Source organism: Ruditapes philippinarum, unplaced genomic scaffold (assembly GCF_026571515.1).
Source record: "Ruditapes philippinarum isolate M1 unplaced genomic scaffold, ASM2657151v2 ctg5709_1_1_1_1, whole genome shotgun sequence".
NCBI lineage: Eukaryota > Metazoa > Mollusca > Bivalvia > Venerida > Veneridae > Ruditapes > Ruditapes philippinarum.
Genome location: NW_026867257.1, coordinates 34,889 through 57,184, shown reverse-complemented (window position 1 = coordinate 57,184; position 22,296 = coordinate 34,889). Strand labels below are relative to the sequence as shown.

Here is a 22,296-nt window from a genome sequence, read left to right as displayed (position 1 = left end):
AATGGTCATAAAAAATCTTCATACCTATGGTGACTGATTTCTGCAATTTTGTGTCTTGCCCCACAAACGTCATAATCGAAGACACAAGGACACTATAATATGCTCAATTGTCTTTGCCTTCGACTTTTAATGGCGCCAACACAAAGACACGATATATTTTAGGCAAAATAATAATATTTAAACAGGCAACGACACGAGATCTTTTTTTTTATTTTTGTAAAATTGTCATGTTGGCAGGTAGAAATCGTGGTATCGCGCCCTGTATCTGTCATGTCGTCTTGTCTTCGCCTTAAAATGCGATGTGGAAAATTGATAGAGTCTTCGTGTATTCGTGTCTTTGCCCCGACAGTCGTAGACATGATAATAACCTAATGTATCGAGTCTTCGTATCGTCGTGCCTTCACCCCGAGATGACTTTTGCATTTTGAGGTGAAGACACGACGACATGACGAAATTAGGGCGTCGATACGAAGATTTCTACCCCACATTTGAAGTTCCTAGGGTTAGGCGTCCTTAGGTTATTTATCAGAAACGTTTGGTCAAGGGACAACCCACATATGGAAACCAATATACCCTCCTTTCTTCGAATGGAGGCATAATTAACCAGATGATTACCAAGGAAAATTTCTGCTAGATTTTGTTAGCTACAAAGATTATCTTATTAAACATGTCAATAACACGAAACAGACATTACAATTATGAAAGTAAGAAATAATACATTTGATAACTTATAAATGTTTTCACTACCGCAATTTTGTAAATGTTCTCCAGATCTACAGCCAGTCATGTAACCGCTATCGTCTTCGGCATAAATACACACCAACGACTCTGATATTGCTTTGCCGTCTTTTTCACAATTAAAGAACTCACCAAAGACGGTCGCATTGTACTCTAAACAAAAAGCATTTATTAAAACGAAAATATTATTCAAAATATAATATTATTTAAAAATAATAAAGTTATAACTTGAATTCTGGTAATGGGGTTAAAACTGGTTGATGTAACAGACTTTGCTATTAAAAGACAGATCAAAAATGATTTTACTAAACTAGTGGCATTTTAAGCTGCTAATGCATAATTTGGCGATAGTTTAATGATTTAAAATTAAGAAAAATACGCATATTTAGTTATTAAACCTTGAATGAAACAGTTTCATGCTTGTCAATGAATGAATGGGCCGCAAGTCCCGTATAAAACAATCCACGTACCCTTTTTGAGAAAACAATCAGTTGAGTTAAGAATAAAAGATACGTTAATTTTTTCCACCGGTTGACTATCATATGGTGATCATTATGCAATTGATTGATTAAGCTGGTTTTACTTTAGACAATGAAAGGCGAAGGTTGAAAATAATTTTAGCATACACCAAACACCCTTAGAGTTCCCGCAGCTAGAAACGACTTGGGTTTATTTATACTTTAAGGAGTCCGACATAATGTCACAATATTGATAAAGTGCGGGATGGTTGTGGGTTGGTGTATGAGTTCTATGATAGTTTTTTGTCGGATACAATTATGATCCACCTTCGCCTTCCCTTTTCCAAAGGTAAGTTTCGTTTAATCAATCATTTTATTTTTATAATTTTTAACATCTAAACTTACTTATGGGCGGGCCCAACATATTATTCAGACTACACATTTCTTAAAATATATTGTGAGCAAAATATAATATAACGCATATATTTTGTTTTATTTTGAAACATGTTGTTTCTTGTTAATAATATCTTTTTGATATCCAACATGTGATAAACATGTTTGAATGTGATACATATAATGAACATATACTTTTAGTCTCTTAGTTAATCCCTACATTAGCTCTCTAGATCATTATTTTGAAAAGAATTAGCTTTTTACTTATCAATAATTCGTTATAAAATGTAGCAACTCTACCCTGCATATTGTTTGACACCTGTCAAAAACATTTCTTTTCCGAATAGTTCTATGCATGGAATTCTTGATCTAAGCATTGTCAGTTTTATCCACCGGGACAGAATGATTAAGCGTCGTATGTGTTGTTTTATAGCTCGGATATGGTGGCCTTAGATTTAAAATTCCTTTCTTGATCTCATTGTTATGAATGTTTTCCCGTTATTGTTACGAAAATGTTTATTTCTGAACGAGCAGTACTAAGAGCCGCGTAACTTACCTCGTTGATACAAATCGACGAGAATCTTTATTACCATGCTGTTAGATGGTTTAAGAGGATTTCGTTGTTCCTTGCAAATAATAACCGTTGTGTATTATATGCGTATGTATTAAAGTGCTTACGCTTACGCGTGCCGCCACTCAAAGAGTTGATGAAAAGGGCTTGTGCGTCTTGAGGTGGTGCCTGTGTTCCGAATATATTAAACGCACTCATCCTTTTTTTGTAGGAGGATACGGTTTTCCTTATAAATCTTCTTATTTTAGCACATTTTGTGGCTTTGGTTAGCGATATAAAAATTGACAACAATAAATGCGGCGGCAATACTGGAACTATATTATCGCTTTTGTGAATCTTCTATTTTTGTAATATTTTGTAAAACTTTGTAATAGTTTCCAAAGTAAAGCTAATCAAATGAGCAAAAGACATAAACACCATTTACATGAAAAAGCATATGTAGCCCAAGCATCTAGGTTAGGATATCTAGACACTTTTCAAATTTTTAATTTTTTTCATTTAGCTTAGAAGCGAATAAATCTTTTATCATATTCGGGAAATATTTAAAAAAATAAATTGAAAAATTAATTGATCTATGCATCTGTTCTGCCATTTTTGTCCGATCTTCTCAATTTATCAGTATGTACATTGAAACTCCTGCAGTATGACATTCCGAGATATTATGTATTTTTCTTCGGATGCATCAAAACTACAGATGTCGAATTATGCGATCTATAATGTCAAGTTTTCCCCATAATTGTTAATGTACGCCCAGTTTGTACTATTGTCAGAGTCAATTCTGACATGTTCATTGGTTAAATGTTTACAGAACGTGTTTTTACCAATTTTGCATGATCTTAATTCAAGAATATTAATGTGCAATTATTTTTCTACGATTGACCAACATAATGTTTCCGAAAAGTCGGTATAGATTATTGTATCAGGTCCTTTAATTATAATTGTCTTGAAGCTGTCCTATAGAATTGTAATCCCTCATTGAAATGTAGTTTTAATTGTATTTAGAACTGTCATAAAACTGTCAAAGTTCCCCAGTTACGTTTCATGTAATGGTCTTTTTCGGTGGTTTGATGTCGATAACTGAACATTGCACTCCATTGTCCATGTCTCTTGGCATTCAATTTTCAAATGAGATTTTGCGAATTTGCGTATTGGCGTACGTTAAGTGTGTAAGATATCAATGCAATTAACTTTATCTGTTGTTTATCGAACCGGCATTGAAACACTACACAAGATAACCCCTAAGACAACCATTGTATTACATGGCTAAAGAACAGAAGTTGAAAGATTTCCGGAAATAAAAACGAAAATAAAAATCAACAAGGCAAAAGCGACAGGACATTTTCTAAACACGAATAATACATATCATCATGAAGCCATGATTCATTAATGAAGTATGCGCTCGTGTGAACAATTGACCTAAGATTAGAGAAAACCGGATCATCATTTTTTCGATATTGTACAGCACGAAAAAGGTACTTTTTTCAATGATAACATTTTTCTACGAATTTATTACCGTTTATAGTTGTGCATTCTCGTCTGCTGTTAAGGAAAACGGAGTAGAAATATGCAGTTGCCTAGGTATCCGAAACACTTCAATTGTACAGCTTTTAGTATGTTTAAAATCCATTTATCTGACGTAAAAGTTTCCCACATTGATACTCTTTCTGCCGTTTTTCCCAAGTGAATGAAAATCAACACTGTTTTTTCAGTGCTAGCATAATCTTTCATGATTTTATTTCCTTTTTCATTGACAGTTGGTTTCAAAATTGATTGAAGCCACCCCGATTCTTCAACGATCTGTTTTGCGCCACTATTGAACAAAAAAGGATTCTTGTTTATTTCATTTGACGTTAGTTTCGGTTGCAATCATTCAATGAAGTTATATCATCTCGGATCCTATGAAACAATAAAGTCGCTGATGACAAGTTGTGCATAGTGGTCGGTATGACGGCAGTATGTCACGTTTTATTTAGAATACCTTACGCGTCACCAGTCATCTCCGTTTACACATTATAACATTTGTTTTTTTTTTGAAAAGTTCCATCATTTTGAGAACTGGAAATATAGTATGACAAAGAGAAAATTGTGATCGCTGCATAGTGAAATAAAACGATTTCGTATCTCGCATGAGTTGTCTCTACAATTGCCCGTGAACTGTTGGTATCTGGTGGTTTCTTACAGTTTTCGGTCTTTTGTGTTTTGTCGTTAAACCTTAAGATGTTTTCTCATATTGCCGTGACTTTAAAACTTTGTTTGTCAGTGGAGACAAGTTCCGGTGACAGTTAATCAACTTTCACCCTGCTACCGAGAAAATGGTCGTCATTACAACAACATTCTGATCTATCGCCCTCTTGCTCCTTGCAAGTATCCAAATATGAATTGACCAGGTTCTGTTCATTATTGGAGGAACAGTCGCTATCCAAGGAAATACGAGGCCGCTCAGCAGCACTTGCCAAGTTCACAGCTGAGCCTTTTTCATATCGCGTTTCATTTTAGTAATAGGTATAAAACCTTAATTGCGGTTCGTCCTTTTCCATGATATTTTACCAATAAAAATATCTTGAACAGAGAAACTTATTTAAATATAATACGCACAGAAAATTATATATATAATATACCGGTATATAATTATTTACAAGTTTGTACAATATGCTTCGCTATGATTAGTTTCGTCCGTAATATGTTGGCTCCATAATGGAGTTTATGTGTTGGATAAAATTTAACATATACTATAAACAAGAACAAACAAATATTTAACTGGACTTTAGTACCAGGTTAAATGATTTAAATAAATGATGAGTTGTGATAAAAGGGCAACAGAATTTACACCGGCGTGAATATCAAACACATCACCAATTTCCTTAAGGTTTAATAAGGTTTCCTTACCGTTAGTGCAATACGGTGGTATATATGTTCGGTGCAAGAAAGCACTTGTCCAAAGAGAATACAAATCAAAAACTCCATTTATTTTAGAATAAATACTTTCTTTAACAGCACGTAAGTCTGTTATTTCACTTCCATCGCATCTTGACACAGAAACCAAATCAAATCTGGAATTTATGTTACAATATTATTCTTCATTCTTTATATCATAACATTTTGGTTTTTACTCTCTGACCAAGAGTATGTTTCAATTCAGTCTTTGCTCATGTAGACGTAAAAGATTTGAGATCAGATCATGAAAGTGTCTTGAACAAATTACACATGATCTCTTTTAATCTGGGGTTCCTGTTCGCAACGTACGAAATGTAACGAAAATAAAAATTAAAAGACTAACGTTTATAATTGTGGGCTTTAAAAGAGAAAATTATGTTATTTACATATCTGAAAATGTCTATGGTTCGTCTACACATTATTTAATTTATAGAAATTTATAAAATATAATAAAGTGAGCGCTTTTAAATGATCAATGCTTATCGCTCAGATGAGAGTATATAAGCACAATGCTAATGTCCTGTAGTATCATCTGTTTTTCTTAATTAATATGACACATATGTTTAATTTATTTCCTTCAACCAGAAATGTTTAAACTATTTTTATCAGCAAACAGATAAAGCATTACATTAATAATAATTCAATAGCTCTAAGGTAAATTTCAATTTTCAAAATATCAAGTTTTACGATGTTTGGGTGAAAAATAATGTTTTTGAACGCATACCTGTACACTTGATCTCTGTATTTTTTGAATGTACCTATTGTGCAGTCACAGAACGGATACGCAAAGTCATTACTGTCAACATTGTCTATAAGGGCAGCTTCTCGAAATTTAAACCTACAATCTGTTTTTACCTGCGATCAAAATATCACAATGACTGTGAAACAAAATAGTACAACAAGGTAAATGTTATATGGTTATTCTTTTTATCTAAAATGCCTTACATACGTTTTTACGTGCATGATGCAAAAAAACATTTCGTATCAAATATAATTATTATTATTTTTATCATCAATATGGAGTTTGAAAGAAAATTGTTAACGGCTCTTGTACAAGATTTTTTGAAATTCAGTTTAATACTGTTTTCAACACTTCTGTTTTAGTTTGGTAAGCTGAATTGATTTGTAAAGGGATTTTAAGAAAGATTCAAGTGTGCCTTTTGACTGTTATTCCTGTATTCTTGCATTTTGTTACAAACGTGTAGACAACAGTAAATGAACAAATAATTGCAAACTTGAACTAACCTTAATAAAACAAGAATAACCTGAGTCTAAAAATTTGTTTTCAGGAAGATATATCGAGTTACTCGAAAAGGTGATTCTTCCAGATTCGTATCCTATTGACGTGAGCTTCCAAATACTATCTAAATGGGAAAGTGAATGTTAAACATAAATTATGCATAGTTACGTTATTACTTAGACATTGTCAATCTTACTCATGATCAGATCTTACATTTATTTTTGCGATAGAAAAATCATCAGCGGTAAGCATAGCTTTCAAATTTACTACATGTTGAAAGTTTTTTGTTACGTTTAGTGACGTTGTTTCGAGGTTAGCTACTCAAAATGCATGGTTGTTGCAATTTGTTTGTACACATATATTTGGTTTCCAAACGGTTTAATTAGACACTTATTTGAATTAAAATAGGAAATGCCAGAACCCTTTGATTGGCTATAGCGCATCAGTATTTAGGAGCTGTTTATCATGATCATGATCTGTTCAATTGATGTTTTCTTAACATGCAGCACCAAAAACAGTTCAATGGCTCTCAAAGACGAAATATTTTAGAAGGAAAAAATCCTTATAGTTACTTCTTTTAGATTGAAATAATGTGTGTGGAAGTGTCTGAAAATCATTTTTCTAATAAAATATTTTCCTACAAGCCAAAGTGTTCAAAAGCACACTACTCTATAAAAGATAGGTGATGAAAAATCATATTCTTTTTATAAATTATAAATGTAGAAATTCAAGCATTGAGATTATTTGACAATGCATTCCCTACCACATGCTGGCTGCGCTTTATTGATGTGACATGTGATAAAATTCGGAGTCTATAAGTTATACTCTGGACTTTTTAACATTTTAGGTAATAACAAGGGAACAAATTCAAATGTAAGCAGTACAAAAAGAAAATATATAGATATAGTTCTGAACAACTGAACTTCCTCACGTTAGCCTGTATCATTGTTTGAAATGTTGTTTTTTCCGATACACATTGAAAATTCATGTTCTTGTCCAAACAAGCATTATTAACTATTATCAAGGAGGATTAACATTGCTTTGCTTGCTTTGCTGATAATTTATACATATAGCAAGGTATTAAGTTGAATTCTTTGACACTGCACTTCTTCCTCAAGTAGCGAAACGCGTAGAGTATGTGTTACAGGACATAATACGAACGACACATGCCAATATTGTATATATACTTCCCTTACGTTTTGTATGGCATGCCACTCGTTGTATTTGTAATAAATCATTGTGTTGATTAACTTACATATGTATGACAAGAGCACCGCTAGGCGGAGCATTATATGCCCGAAAAGTGTTAGTCTTGAATGAATAAACAACAACAAAATTGTAACTTCCGTAAAGCAGCCATCTTCCATTGTACACATTTATGTAGGAAATACAATGCATACACAAATTAAAGAAACTGATACATAAACATATTAAAATAAAACTTCCGTAAAAAGCAATCCTCATTATAGCTAAAGAACTTTCATATATATACAGTTGCTGTTTGTCAATGTACCACCATCAAGTTGTTGTCTTGTAAGTTAAAGTGCTACGACGGATGGACGAAAGACGCCAGTGGTATAACATAATATAATCAAATCTTTAGAGCATTTTATAAATGTACTCAATATAAGTGATCATCCTATGAAGTGTGACAGTTGTAAAACTGTTAACAATATTAAGGTCACTTGATACTGACTTTGTAATCCGAAAATAGATATGGATCTTTTTTTCAATAAAGGCAATCATCCTATAAAATTTTAACACTGTCAGCCAAATGGAACTTGTGTTATGCTCCAAAAACCACAATTTCAGTGTTAAGGTAATTGTGACCCTGACATTTGACCTTATAACCAAAATATCAATAGGAGTCATGTATTGGACATGACTATTCAGCCTATAGACTTAAAAGGTGTAAGTTGATTAATACTTCAGTTATTGAGCGAAAATTGTTTTCAGTCTTAAGAAATAGTGACCTTGACCTTTGATATTGTAACCCAAAAATAATAGGGGTCTGCTACTCAATATTAACAATCATCCTATGAAGTTTGAACAATGTGGGCCAAAGGAACTTAAGGTACGCTCCAGAAACCAAAATTTTCAGTGTAAAGATAATTGTGACCCTGACCTTTGACTTTATGACCCTAAAATCAATAGGGGTCATGTATTGGACACGGCTGTTCATCTTATAAAATTTTACAGCCGTAGGGTGAATTATACTAAAGTAATAGAGCAGCAACTGTTTTCAGTTTTAAGGTTATAGTTACATTGACCTTGTGACCCAAAAATCAATAGGGGTCTTCTACTCAATATGGACAATCATCCTATGAAGTTTGAATATTGTGGGCAAAATTGAACTTAAGTTATGCTCCGGTACCGAATTGCTTACGGACAGACGGACGCCAAGGGGTATAACATACTATGGGGTATAACATAATATGTCCGTACTTCTTTCGGGCATTTAAAAAACGTCAATCATGCCGAGAATAAACATTATCAACGTCGAAACCCACGGTTAACAGTCCTTTATATATATTATAACCAATTTATTACCATAACTGGTATATGGTAAGTTCCCTAAGTTACCGAGGATAAACCAATATATTTTTGCCCAAAACCTTTGAAATCATTTGTGTAAGCGTCTCGGTAAGCTTAGCGTCTCTGTAAGGTTTACTATACGTTTGCTTTATTGATTTAAGTGTAAACACAGTGTGATAATTATGAAAAGAATATCTTTGACCGAAATGCGCAATCATGCTTAGTCTGTTAGTAGTCAGGCCGTTTTGCCGAGAAGTTGCATTTTCAAGATATCTTTTTTGTATTTCTTTTATAACAAATAAATGGACTTAAATGGAAATAAACGTGTGTTCCCCTTAACATCTTTACTACAATGTGTACCAGATGTATAAATCTTCATTGGTAGGACTCATATACAATTAATTTAGAACATGAAAATTGGTTACTAACAATTATGATGACAACGTAATAGAAATATTAAAGGGAAGAAAGAAGCTGTTACTCAACTGGACAGGGAGTCATTTAAAAGAAATAATACTGTTAGGTTTTACTGTAACTATGTTATTAACCCATTTATTTGCTATCTTTCAAAATTCAAAATCCAAACTTTAAAATATAGTTCCTGGATAAGACAGATAAGACAATAATCTGAAACTAGACATCTCAATAATTGTTGACGCTGAAGTATACATTAACTTTTTAAAATACCTCGGATAAGAAGTTATTAAAATGTTTTGGAAATGAATATAGTTCTCCATCATATCTGTTGCTATTTTTCGTCAATGGTCGTATTGGAGTTAGAGAAATCCTGTTTTTTTGGAATCATTCAATATTTTCTTTTAAAAGTCAATGGAAATGAATTATTTCCTGAACTTTTTTACATTTGATATTTTGTAAAACAATGAAATTGTGCATTTGGTTTAGCCGTAAAGGTGGTTTGTGAAAAGTGGCATGCGTGACACAGTTCAAATAAAGTAAGTGATACGTTGAATATAATACTAAGATTTAAGGCAATAGCTTTGTTAAGAGCATTTCCCCTCTCATTTTAACTTGAAGAGGCACTGTCCTTTTTCTGATTTATTTATGGCAAACATATGATGTATAGTCTTTGCTTTACATATCTAAAAGGAAATATACAAAACCAATTTGTACTAAACATGGTTTGAAATTAATAACTGATGTTTTATTTTTACATAAAAAACTACAAAGGATTTAAACCATTCATCTGTGCAAAACAAAAATGCACACATATTAACAATAATAAATTGTATGCAGCTTTTGTTAAAGTGAAGCAGAATTATTTTAATTCATTTGAACGTGAATCAAAGTGGTTTGCAAATATCACAACATTCGGACTAAAAAAAACAGCAACAATAAAACTGTGTTAAATATAAAATGACTATCTCTTGAGATATACGTTAATAATTCTTACTGTACAACAAAATTATAAGAGATACCATTAAATGAAATTATATTATAAAAAAAGGGAAAACCTTTCTGTCAGACTTTAAAGAAATGAAGTTTCCATCATGCAACAGATATTTTGCTATTACTCCCTAGGAACCTGGGAAAAGAACTCAATTTCGTTTGCTGTTCCTATTAAAGAACATCGGCATTTTGATTATAATAGATAAATAAAACAAATGTATCAATAGAATAAATATTGACTAGGCATCTTAACAAATACAGCGCGTTACTATTTATAAAGGAAATTGTTGTCATACTTTTGATACACATCGTACACGCATAATCTACACTAACTGTCGTCAGTTTTGTTCTGGAAACTAATTTAAGTGGAATTTGAAGAGAACAATAACTTTATCTAAGAATTTGGCTCACCTAGATTATAGAATTGAAGCTTTTGTTCTCCTGCCGATATATATTTGTTCTTGAAATCACCAGAAAATGGAGGCGTAACGTAGCAAGACAATTCATCATTTCTATCCCTACAGTCAGGGTAGCCATCACATGTCAGTCGATGAGGAATACATTTGTAATCATCAGCACAGAGAAATGATTCTTTACAGGAATCTTTGATGTAAGATATCAAATGATTATTATGATCCCTTTGTGACTGCGAGTTTGTCTTTAAGGGTTGAGGCATTACAATTGGAGCCACCTTTTATCATCGTGTGAATGTAAAATACGCTTATTTGACTTTATCATAATATCTGTGGCTGTTTTCTTTTACTTTTGCTTTAATAAAGCTTTTTGTATTATAATAATTTAAGCAATATTTTTTATCAATTGAAAATCTATCTGATTAATAAACATACTGTTTAAACAGGCACATATAAAACCGACATTAAATATAAATACCCGTTTGTCGATAATACCCGTTTGTCTTGACAATAATAACTGTCATCATAATTAATAATTTATATTGTAAAACAATTTCATATACATACCGCAATCAAGTTCATCGCTTTTATCGGAACAGTCAGTTTTAGCATTACATCGTTTCTCTGACGAAATACATCGTTTATTTTCACAACAAAATTCGTTCTCATCACACACTTGGTATTCTTCAAATATGCGGAAAAAAACTTAATATGCGTAAAAAATGAAACATGCAGGAACCAAGTCATTGTAGCCTGGCTCCGATCTTAACATTTATACACGTATAGGTACAGAAATATACAAAGTTTATAACGTTTTCATAAAATAGAAGGTCTCAAATGTGATATAATGTATGTATTTACGATATTTATTTTCGTTATAGTGTTGAATTTACGCTCATGAATGACATGTGTACGGCCGTATGCGTTAAAACTATCAAAATAAGGAAAATCAACAGAGGTCTCTATTACATGTATTATATTTATTTCTAATATCAGGAAAACAAACTTTCACGTTGGAAAACGAACAGAAATATAACATGCATTACGATATATTTAATTATCTTTTAAATTATTTGTTATTGTATTTGATTACCCTTCTAACCATTTAAATAAACTGCTTACCACACAATTCATCCGTTCCATCCGTGCAGTCCTGTATAAAGTCGCATACTTGACTTAATTTTATACAATTTCCGCCATCACATGAGAATGTGTTGTCATCGCATGCTGCACACATAAAACAAGGTTGTAAACAAAACAAACATTCAAATATACTGTAAATTTCTCGTATTGTTCTCCGACTACCGAGATATGTGTTGTATCAAATCGAACAATTCACTTTCTTAAAAAATAACTTTCTAAACAGCAGTTTAATCATAAAACAAAAAGTAATTTATCTGTCTAAGAATATGTTCGTAAAAACGGAAATTTTTTATGTTGTGGTAGCTTTATAAGGTATGTAGTTCTCCTTTTTTCATATACAGATAGCTTTTAAAAGAGAAAGATATTCATTGTACTGCCACTTTACAAGTTATGCCACAAATAGAAATATAACTTTCAAGAAGACGGATGAATACATCTGCCTTAACAACGCTTTCAGTAGCCAGTTTTCTTTTCCAAACACAACGTAATGCAAAAAAAAAATTCATTCGACAAACCCATATCTGGCATTGTATTTGTCACCCATATAAAAGGGACTTTTTATCCGTTGAATTTTATTAAGCTCTTCATGAGTTGCGTATATTTCCGGAAAAATATTTTAATGTAAATTAATTCCTTATTTGTATTATTCTCAGAAAATGTAAAATACACAAATGATGCTAACATTGAAGTTTCTTGTGTTTGTTTGTTTCTTACCCGTTTTCAATTCATTTTGCTTTCGTTATGGCGGTTGGTCAAACTGATCAATTTTCCTAGATAAAAAGTGAAAAAAGTAATAAAGATTTTCACACTAGTGACCGCGTACTTTAAAAATGTCCGTAACAAAATTGCATGGTCAGTTTTAAACCAGCGACACCTTGATAACAGATTCGACAGTTTTCAGAGGCGGATTTTAGATGAGTTCATTAATTTCGTTTAAAAAACAAAATACCAATACTGCTGTTAGAACAATTGACTTCATCCGAAGCATCAAGGCAATCAATGACACCATCACATTTAGCTAACATAGATATCCACTCCTGGCTTTTTACACAGACGAAGAATGCCCTGGCTTGCAGTCTTTGTGGTAAATTAGACTGTATCATTGTACTGCCAATACTGGTAAGATTGTGATCTATCAACAATATAATATGAAAAGTATTATGAATCCCGCCAAGAAAAGAGGCAAACACGCTGTAAGGTTTCTTTTGTCTTTATGTGTATAAACTGATTTTCCTTTCATTTATACTCAACAAAAATGTAACAATTTACGAGGGTGGCTCAATATAAAATGCAATATTGAAGTATATTTTATGATTTAGATTGTGATTCTTGTGTTTCTTTTTTTCAAAGCATCTGGTTTCAAATGAGTCAAAAATCCATTTATAAGTAAACCGATTAAGAATTTTATTCGCATTATCAATATCTTAAACGAGTATTTAAAGTATGACTGGTAAACAATTAAAAGTGCTGAAGTTACAGAAAAGCTCGAGCAAAACTACAAAAATCGGCTAAATTTTATGACGATATTTGTAATATTACGGCAAAAATGAAGCATTTAAAACAAGTGTTTCGAGGGTGATGCGTAAATTCAAAAATGAGCACGAGTCAGTTTAAGATGCCTGCAAGTCGATAAAAAAATATTATTATAGCTACTGAAAATAAAATCATAAAGCCAATCTTATCATTATCATTGACAAAGATACCAGTATTTCACTTTCAAAAAAACCCTTACCGCAGGGATATGAAAGTGGACCAATTTATACGTTTCGATAGGCGAATAACGGCCATATTGATAACCCAATTGCTAAAGTCTGACCAAAAGAATGAGCGAGTTTAAAGAACTTGAATATTACTGAAAATATTGCCGTTTTTCTAATATCGTGACGGGTGAAGAAAGCCGTTTTCACGTCAGTTCGCAAGCGTAACAACGAGATTTCAGCCGCGAAAATTTTTGTTGATCATGCATTGCAAGTACCAGGAAAGTTATGTAAGTTATTGTTTTTAATATTTATATACCCGTTGAACTGTTGTCTACATTCTAGTTACTAGACGCTATTCTGCCACATCCAAGAATTAATAAGATATTATGTAAAGAAAATTGAAAAAAAAACGTTCTTCTTCGACTTGTATGAAAGGCCTGTTCTTTCTTCAAGACAACGGTCGCGCACACACAAGCACGATTTTTACGAGTGATTGTCTTTAAAAATCAACCGTATTCTCAATTAAGTTTCTCAAACATCTTTTCGCTACAAAAGTACAAATTGCCTTGGATCAGCCATTATTGAGTTGTTAAAAGGCAATCCTAAAGAAGACTATTATGTTAAAGCATTTAAAATTGATTTTAGCGTCTAAAATTTCATATTTCTGTAAGAAATTATTTCAAAGTATTAATATAGTCATAAAAGTATTTTTTGTTAAATTTATTGACCAGATTGCATTGCATATTAATCCATTCTCGTATTTACAGAAACTGTCGCCATGTTATAATAAAAATGAAAATGTTGAACGAAATAGACAAAAATATCATAACTGGTCAATTCAACCAAAATAAAATGTCCTTCATCAATCTAGATATTTCTTAATATTAGGTAGTAACTGTTTTGCTCAACTGTTTCATCTCCTGCAACCAATTCATTTTACGTATTGATTTTTACTTACAAAACAGGATAAACACTAGTCTAAATTAAACTGAATTAGTTAAAAACTGTTTATATTATGCTGAACCGGTATAAACCTTTCGTAGAAGTTTGACAAGACAGTTCATCCGTGTAGTCGAAACAGTCAAAATTCCTGTCACACCAATTTACTGTAGGTATTGAAGATCCATCAGAGCAATTTACCCCAGGCAATTTCCGTTCAGTCATATTGATAACACTTTTGTCCGAATCAATTTCTATTTCCAATTGAGGGATAATTATGTAAAAAATAGAACATATATTATCATGAACAAAATTTTGTGAAGATTAAACGTTTCAACATATTAATAGCAAACTATAGAAATGTCATCGGCTGTTTAAATTTACATTTAATTTATAAATGTTGTTTAGTCGCATATTTTGCCATATAGCGATTCACCTGTGTGTGTGTGTGTGTGTGTGCGTGTGTGTTGGTGCGTGCGATGGTGCGTGTTGATGTGTGTGTGTTGGTGTGTGTGTGTGTGTGCGTATCTGCGATGCGGTGGCGTATAGCGATTCACCTGTGTGTGTGTGTGTGTGTTTGTGTGTTCTATAGATTATATAGTGAACTTAAAAATCTTCTTGTGAAAAACCATTTTTCCAATTTCAACCTAACTTGGCAGGATTGATCCTTGGCTGAAGGGCTTTCAAAGTTGTTCAAAGAATTTTATTCCATGCAGAAATCTGGTTGCCATTGCAACAAAAAAGAATTATAAGAATAAATTTAAAAAATCTTCTTTTAAAGACCTAAAAGGCCTAGAGCTTAGACATTTTGCATAAGGCATTGTCTGGTAGAGCTCTATCAAGATTGTTCAAATTATAGCCCTGGGGGTCAAAAGTGGCCCCGCCCCGGGGGTCATTGGTTTTTACTTTATGTACATAAAGTAAAAACTTAAAATACCTTCTTGTCTGGAGGTACAAGGCTTAGAGGTTTGATCTTTGGTATATGATACAGGTATTCTACCAAAGTTGTTCAAAATTTGCTTCTAGTGTTAAAATTAGCCCCGCCCCGGGGGTCATAGTATTCCTTATATGCATATAGTAAAAACTGTAAAAAGTTATCTCTTTGAAACTGACAAATGCTAGAGGTTAGATATTTTGCATGAAACACTGTATGGTGAACCACTAGCAAGATTGTTCAAATTAAAGCCCTGGGGTCAAAATTGGCCCCGCCCAGGGGGTCATTGATTTTCACTATGTACATATAGTAAATAAAAAAAATCTTATTGTCTGAAGGTACAAGGCTTAGAGCTTTGACATTTGGTATATTATATCATCTATGTGTCCTCTACCAAAGTTGTTCAAATTTTGCCACAAGTGTCTAAATTAGTCCCGCCCGGGGTCATAGGTTTTCCTTATATGTATATAGTAAAAACTTGAAAAATCTTTTTCTCTGAATTGACAAAGGCTAGAGGTTAAATATTTGGCATGAGACTTTTCGTAGTGAACCTCTACCAAGTTTGTTAAAATTATAGGCCTGGGGTCAGTATTGGTCGGGGGTCATTGATTTTCACTATGTACATATAGTAAAATATTTTAAAAAAACTTCTTGTCTGAAGGTACAAGGCTTAGAGCTTTGACGTTTGCTATATAATATCATCTATAGGTCCTCTTCTATTTTTTTCAAATTTTTCCCCTGGTGTCCCGGGGCATTGATTCTTGTACACATATTAAAAACAGAAACTAAAACAAATGTTTTCTGAATTGGAGAAAGCTACCGCTTAGATATTTGACATGAAACGTTGTTTGGTGGACCTGTATCAAGATTCAATGTTTTTTAATTCAACCCTTGGGTCAAAATTTTGCCTTTCCCAAGCGGACAGTTAACAGCAATGACATTTTGACCATGTGCACAGTTTTAGTTGTAAATTTGAACTTTGATATCAGATGAACTAGATTTTGATGCTGTGCCTTACTGTGTTGTCCTTTGATGTACAGTCAGATAATTTAGGCTGTGTGAAATATGACCTTCACCACCAAATTCACTAGACTTAACTGCATTGATATATTCTTACTCTGATATTTTATTTGAATAACAATAGATTTAACCACTTATCTGATAAAATGAATTTGATAGGTCAGAGATCTATGCATTATGGCAATCATCAATTGAATAGAAACCAAAAAAAATCTACCAATTAACATGTCTTTACAAAAAACAAAAAAATCCTTTAAACAATTCGCAATTTATGTATGTAAAGTAACTGAAACAATAAGTTACATAATTTTCCATTAAAAACACAATAAGATTTGCTTGACAGCAATCATAAGTATGTATATCGGTTAAGGTGAGAACGGAGTCAATTATCACTAAAATACCTAAAATGAGATTTTGCTAAGTAGATTTATTAACCTTTTCTGAATACATTCGTGATTTAATTTTGCAAGCAGTTAGTCCAGAAACTATGTTTTTAAACGTTTTAAAACGATACCTATACCATTTATATCCGCTACGTGCGTAGCCTGTTAATTATTGATTACGCACCGCCCCCTATTTAGGCATCAATGAGGGAAATCAGTAGTTTCGTGTATTCATGAATTACCGGTTTATTTGTTATTAGTCGATATTACTTGTTATACATGTATCATAAAGATACTGTACATCTTTTATAAATATTTTTTTAACATTGTATCGTCTACCATTTTTAAGTAGCCATTTTATAAATAAAGAAATTGTCGGCCAAGATTTCACAAATAATTTAGCATAGCGGTAAATCGCACGACAATGGGGATGGTTAAAACAATGTAGCTGCCTTTATCCATAATGTGTGAAATTTATTTATCCCGTAATCTGATAGACATTATATTGAGTTTATGAACTTAAGCTTTCTTTGCATGCAACCTCGTTGCATGTCAAAAGAAACAGACAACTCTTTCATGTGAACGCCTATGTATGACAGGTGGTCAGGTGTCCCTTACAAATTTCTAAAATATTTTTACGATAGTCTTCGGATGATTAATTCTTTATGAATCAATGAAAAAGATATGAAAATATATTTTCAGTGAACGAATTGTTCACTAGTAAATTTATTGTATGTTCAAGAAGAAACCCAATCTATGTATGCCGTGCATAGATAAAGTTCGGGATAATAAAAGTCAAGAACGTCAGATGATATTGATCGAGAAATACCTTTTATTTCTATTAAATTATGTCAAGCATTTATATGAACTGATCGGACAAAAAATATAACATCCCGTTCTTATTTGTTCAACGTACCATGCATGGACTTTAAAAGTCTGTCGGAAGCACAGTGTTTTGTAATTATAATTTATATTTTAACGGAATTTCATACACGAAATATGATAAACAAGATCATCAAGGAAAGGCGGCGTTCAATAAACGCAGCCCTCACCCGACCCAGCAACAAGAGCCAGTGGCAAGGAGCACAGGAGGACCCCAAACAAAAACAGGAAAGGGCAAAAGGCAGGGCACGGGCAGGCAAACCACTACCTAAGAATAAATAATTAGTAACTGATAAGAAACTAAAAGAAAACAAATAAATGATTGAATATAAGGCCCATAAAGTCAAAAGGCTCAAGGGAAGGGGACATGAGACCCGGGGGGGGGGGGGGGGGGAGAAATAGAAAAAAAAAAACTAGAGACAAGGGGGAAGATACTTACCGTAGGCGAGAAAACAACAATACACAGGCAGAGTGACACTGATATAATATTGAAATAATAATGATGATGAAACTAGATAATAGTAATAACATCAAATTTAAAGTGAAAAAATATGATTATCCGATAGCAGTACGAACGTTAAATGCGTTCCACTTTACCCCACTGAGTGCCTCATATTTTACCGATAGTCACGTGACATGTGCGACAGATACCAGGCGGACAGTAAATCACGTTAAGATTTGAAGAAATTCTGCTATAAAATGATATATATCAGCTGCTAATTAATTGGTCAGATGTCACTGGGTCATAAAAATTGTTAGAGTATGTGTTACCGCATCGTGTCACCCCCTTTAGTGAGATATTTGCGTGTTATACAATAATTTAACGGAAAACGAAGGGATCTGAGAGAGAACAGCCGATATATGACACTTCGTTTGATGCGCGTCGGACTAACCTTTGAATCGGCATTACTTTTTTTAATAAATAAGCAATTTGCATGCGGTTTAAAGCACATGAAAGGTGATTCAATTATGGAGGGAACCGTGTCAGGGATTTGCTCAATCAGCGACTTAATAATCTTTAATTACGTAATATGTATGGTGAAAAAAGTCGCATAAATTAATTGACGTTACGTAATATTTTTTTGAGAAAAGATAGAAAAAGTCTGAGACACGGTTTCCCAGATATTATAATTATGTTAATATGCCAAGAGTTTGAAGACAAAAAAAAAAAAAAAAATAAAAAAATGACTTTGATCTGACGATTTAGAATTATAGAATTTTTTATCAAAATCATTACTTTACAAAGGCATTTTTTTCAAATATGATATTTTTTATGAAGATCAAAGACATTTAATGCACACAATTTAAATAAATAACAATTATTAATAAAATAAGTTGGTTTAAATGACATTAATGGTAGTACCACGGAAAGTGTCCGTTGTCGCCTTGAGGACCTCCGTATACAAAACACGCAGAGCATTTTTTAACATTGAATATACTTTTCAATTGAAATGATCACACACACGAACAATTCCATCTCGAAGCCCACGATAATTTTATATCAAGTTTTGTCAGACTAATTTCTAATTACAAGTTAACTTACGGTGCAGAAAACACGGATCCCTCATGTATTCGTCAGCATCAATGACATAGCACCATAAATTGTCCTGCGCGTACGGATCCTTACACATCGAATCGTGTAAAGTGTATCGTGAAGAATATAAGTAAGTGTTAAAATCACTTTTAGCTTTGACAGATAGCATTCGCCAATTTTGACAAGATTTACCAGAGTGTGGGGACGCAATTAGGTCTTTCTTCATATATACACCTTTACACACATCTTCCGTGATATTATCTGGAAAGCATAATAAATTTAACTACAAACAGATTGATTACAAAAAACATATTCATTTTTTGCCTGTCGTGCCTAGTGAAATTATTATATTTGTTTATTATAACTACTATTTTTCGCAAGGTGTAACTAGTCATTCATTGAATTGCTTTATGGAACAGTAAGGCAAAAAAGGAATACCAAAAGGTGATATATAATCATGTAAACGTCCGTAATACTTGAAAAACTGAAAATGTTGAGACATGTTCAGGCCAGAAAAACTTACAACGACATGACATGTACAACGATATGAATTATAGTTCCATAAAAGGTTATAATTAACTGTCATAATAAAACTTGATAGACATGAAAAAATGACAATGCCTGAATTCCAATTCCGAATAAATGCATAATAGTTTCAAGATAATTATAAAATATACGCTTTTGTTTGTCCCTGTCCAGTGAAAATGGTTTCTCACAGATGTAAAAATCGGCAATATTACTAAAACAATTTTGAGTTTCCCAAAGTTCCCTGTCGTTAAAATTCAATGATGTCATAGTACAATCCCCGGTTGAAGGTTGTCCATTTTTCCTGCAATAGTTAACGGCAAGTCTCAAAGTTAATAACATAATTATTATATAATCATTATAGTCTTTCTAGCATGTGGAGACATAATGTGATACAGTTATTATTAATGGATATGGTATGCAATACTTAAGCGTTGAAATAAATTTCAGCCAAAACGAAAATAACATTTACATTGAAACAAATCGTTAAGGTGATGTTCCCGCTGTAAGATTACAATGTGCTAAAATGAAATGTTTTACTAATCGGGGTACTATTTATCATTTGGTTACAAATTTGAATATAATTATATTGTAACATGAATAACTGTAATCATATGATTCATGTGTAGCAAAGTATGCACAATTATGATCAAACTCATAGGAATAAAGTTAAGCAAATCATGGAAATATATGCTGAAATTAATTAAATTAAAGTTAGACCAGGCATAAAATCTAGCAAAATAAAATCGGTTATTCCATAAAAATATGCCGGATGTGACGTGAATTAGGTGTAGATCGATACTGAAAGGCTTTAAATATGAGCTAATCTCAAGTTTCAATATAATGTATAATAACACGTTATGTCTAGTATAATGAATGTAACGTAAAATTACATATACAGTAATTAAGTCCGGATCAGGAAATAAATAATCAAATGTTTCAGATTAATGCTTTGGAGAGAGTTGTCGGTAAAACTAAGATACGAAAATCACCTAAATTTCAATCACAAAATTCTTTCTCAACTTTTGGAAAAGTGACAGGGTGAAATACGCAGGATTTAAAACAGCGTATATAGTGTATAGATAAAAGACTTGGCCATAAATTAAGACTGAATTGTATGCATAGCACGTGTAAATCATATGCAAACCCCCTTAAACATTGAATATTCCAACAAAGTTTCATAGAAAAAGCGCGGTAACAACATTTTGAACGGACGGACTGATAGATGGAACGATGAACGAACGGACAAAAATAATAGTTCTTATTCATTTTCCTGTAATAATATAATGATAAACAATACTTTGAAATTATTAGTGTATTACCAAGCACTGAAAGTAACGTTGAAGGTGGTAATCCAGATGAAATCCGTTCTTCTTTGTTTGTCCTTAATCCTTTTCAAACCTTATGGATTAAAAAAATGTTTTATATATATGTAAACATATTTTACTTCATATTTGTTCTTGGGTGTTTTTAGAAGAGGCAATGCTACAACATTGATTAGAAATCAAAAAAATGTACAAAATGATTTAATCGAATAGTGCCGATAGTTTACTATACACGACTTTAAATTTGAAGCGAGTAAATGTACAAATTTGTTGTCTTATTCAAAGGTACAGATATGTGACCTCTTCTATAAATGTTTATTTTTTTGTAGAACTGGGCCTAAACCAAATTCTCAAAGTCTAAAATTTACGTATAGTTATTTCGCATTTACAGTGTTTTTATTTTTTATTAACAAAAACTAAACAGAATGAATGTTTCAGTTAGGACAATTTTGCTGACCAACACAGCACGTTTAAACAATCTTTTGTTTTTGCGTAAATAATGACTTAAAGCTTATTATTACGATGCTTTTTTAAAAGGATGTGTTGACTTACTAATTCCTTACATTTGACCATTTAATCGTATAGTGATAGCATGGTGAAAGACCCTCGCCCTTTGTTTGCATTTCTATCCCAGTAACTGTGCAAACGTGTGCTTTTTTGAAACGTATTTGTCACATGTTATAAATACACATTGGTACAATATACGTATATGGCTTAACAGATGCATTTTGCTTCAGTCAACCTAGTAAACCATAAGCCTAAGGTGCACAAACATGTTGTTATGAGTAGAATAAAAAAGATCTACTTAAAACCGAATCATATTCCGTTGGAAATAAAGAAGAAATACCAATATGCGCTCCAAGAAATTTCTCTTTTTCAGCAACTTCATTCTCTTCCGTCTTATTTTGCTGATACAACTTACTCCGAAGTAAGTATTGGACGTAATTCATTTCGTTGCTTGAAGTTACAGTCACAAGATGTTCATTGCGCTGAATGCATTCTGTGTTTGCTAAGTCCCATGAAACCTTTTTAGAAAATACTGTATAGCACTTTTTGAAAAGCTCCGAGCAGGCTTTAATATAAATAAATATATTTTATGAGTTATTGTAACAATTTATTTCTTAATTCTTAATTTCTTTATTTTCTTAAGATTTTGTATGCATTATTTATAAAAAGTGGTAGACTTGCAAATATCTTCTTAGCTTACAGGAATTTGGCTGTT

General features: G+C 32.4%; 1 protein-coding gene across 1 annotated transcript; it reads right to left on the bottom strand.

The window, feature by feature from the left end:
• Positions 1–628: 628 nt before the first annotated feature.
• LOC132735439 (low-density lipoprotein receptor-related protein-like) lies at positions 629–22,176 on the bottom strand. Its single transcript, XM_060722381.1, has 13 exons — positions 21,922–22,176; positions 21,072–21,150; positions 19,902–20,053; positions 19,234–19,485; positions 14,567–14,725; positions 12,782–12,964; positions 11,812–11,916; positions 11,257–11,373; positions 10,688–10,879; positions 6,340–6,458; positions 5,819–5,949; positions 5,047–5,210; positions 629–891 (listed from the first exon to the last, which is right to left on the bottom strand). The coding sequence occupies exons 1-13, from the start codon at positions 22,022–22,024 to the stop codon at positions 671–673; spliced, it is 1,977 nt and encodes a 658-aa protein (XP_060578364.1). The 5' UTR covers positions 22,025–22,176; the 3' UTR covers positions 629–670.
• Positions 22,177–22,296: the final 120 nt, after the last annotated feature.

Excerpts from the sequence above, each read along its gene's own strand:
- LOC132735439 (XM_060722381.1), bottom strand. The coding sequence starts at position 22,024 with ATGAATTACGTCCAATACTTACTTCGGAGTAAGTTGTATCAGCAAAAT. Across the intron at positions 21,151-21,921 it reads ATTTCTTGGAGCGCATATTG|GTTTGAAAAGGATTAAGGAC; the intron begins GTATTTCTTCTT and ends TTAATCCATAAG. Across the intron at positions 5,950-6,339 it reads GTTATTCTTGTTTTATTAAG|GTAAAAACAGATTGTAGGTT; the intron begins GTTAGTTCAAGT and ends TTTTGATCGCAG.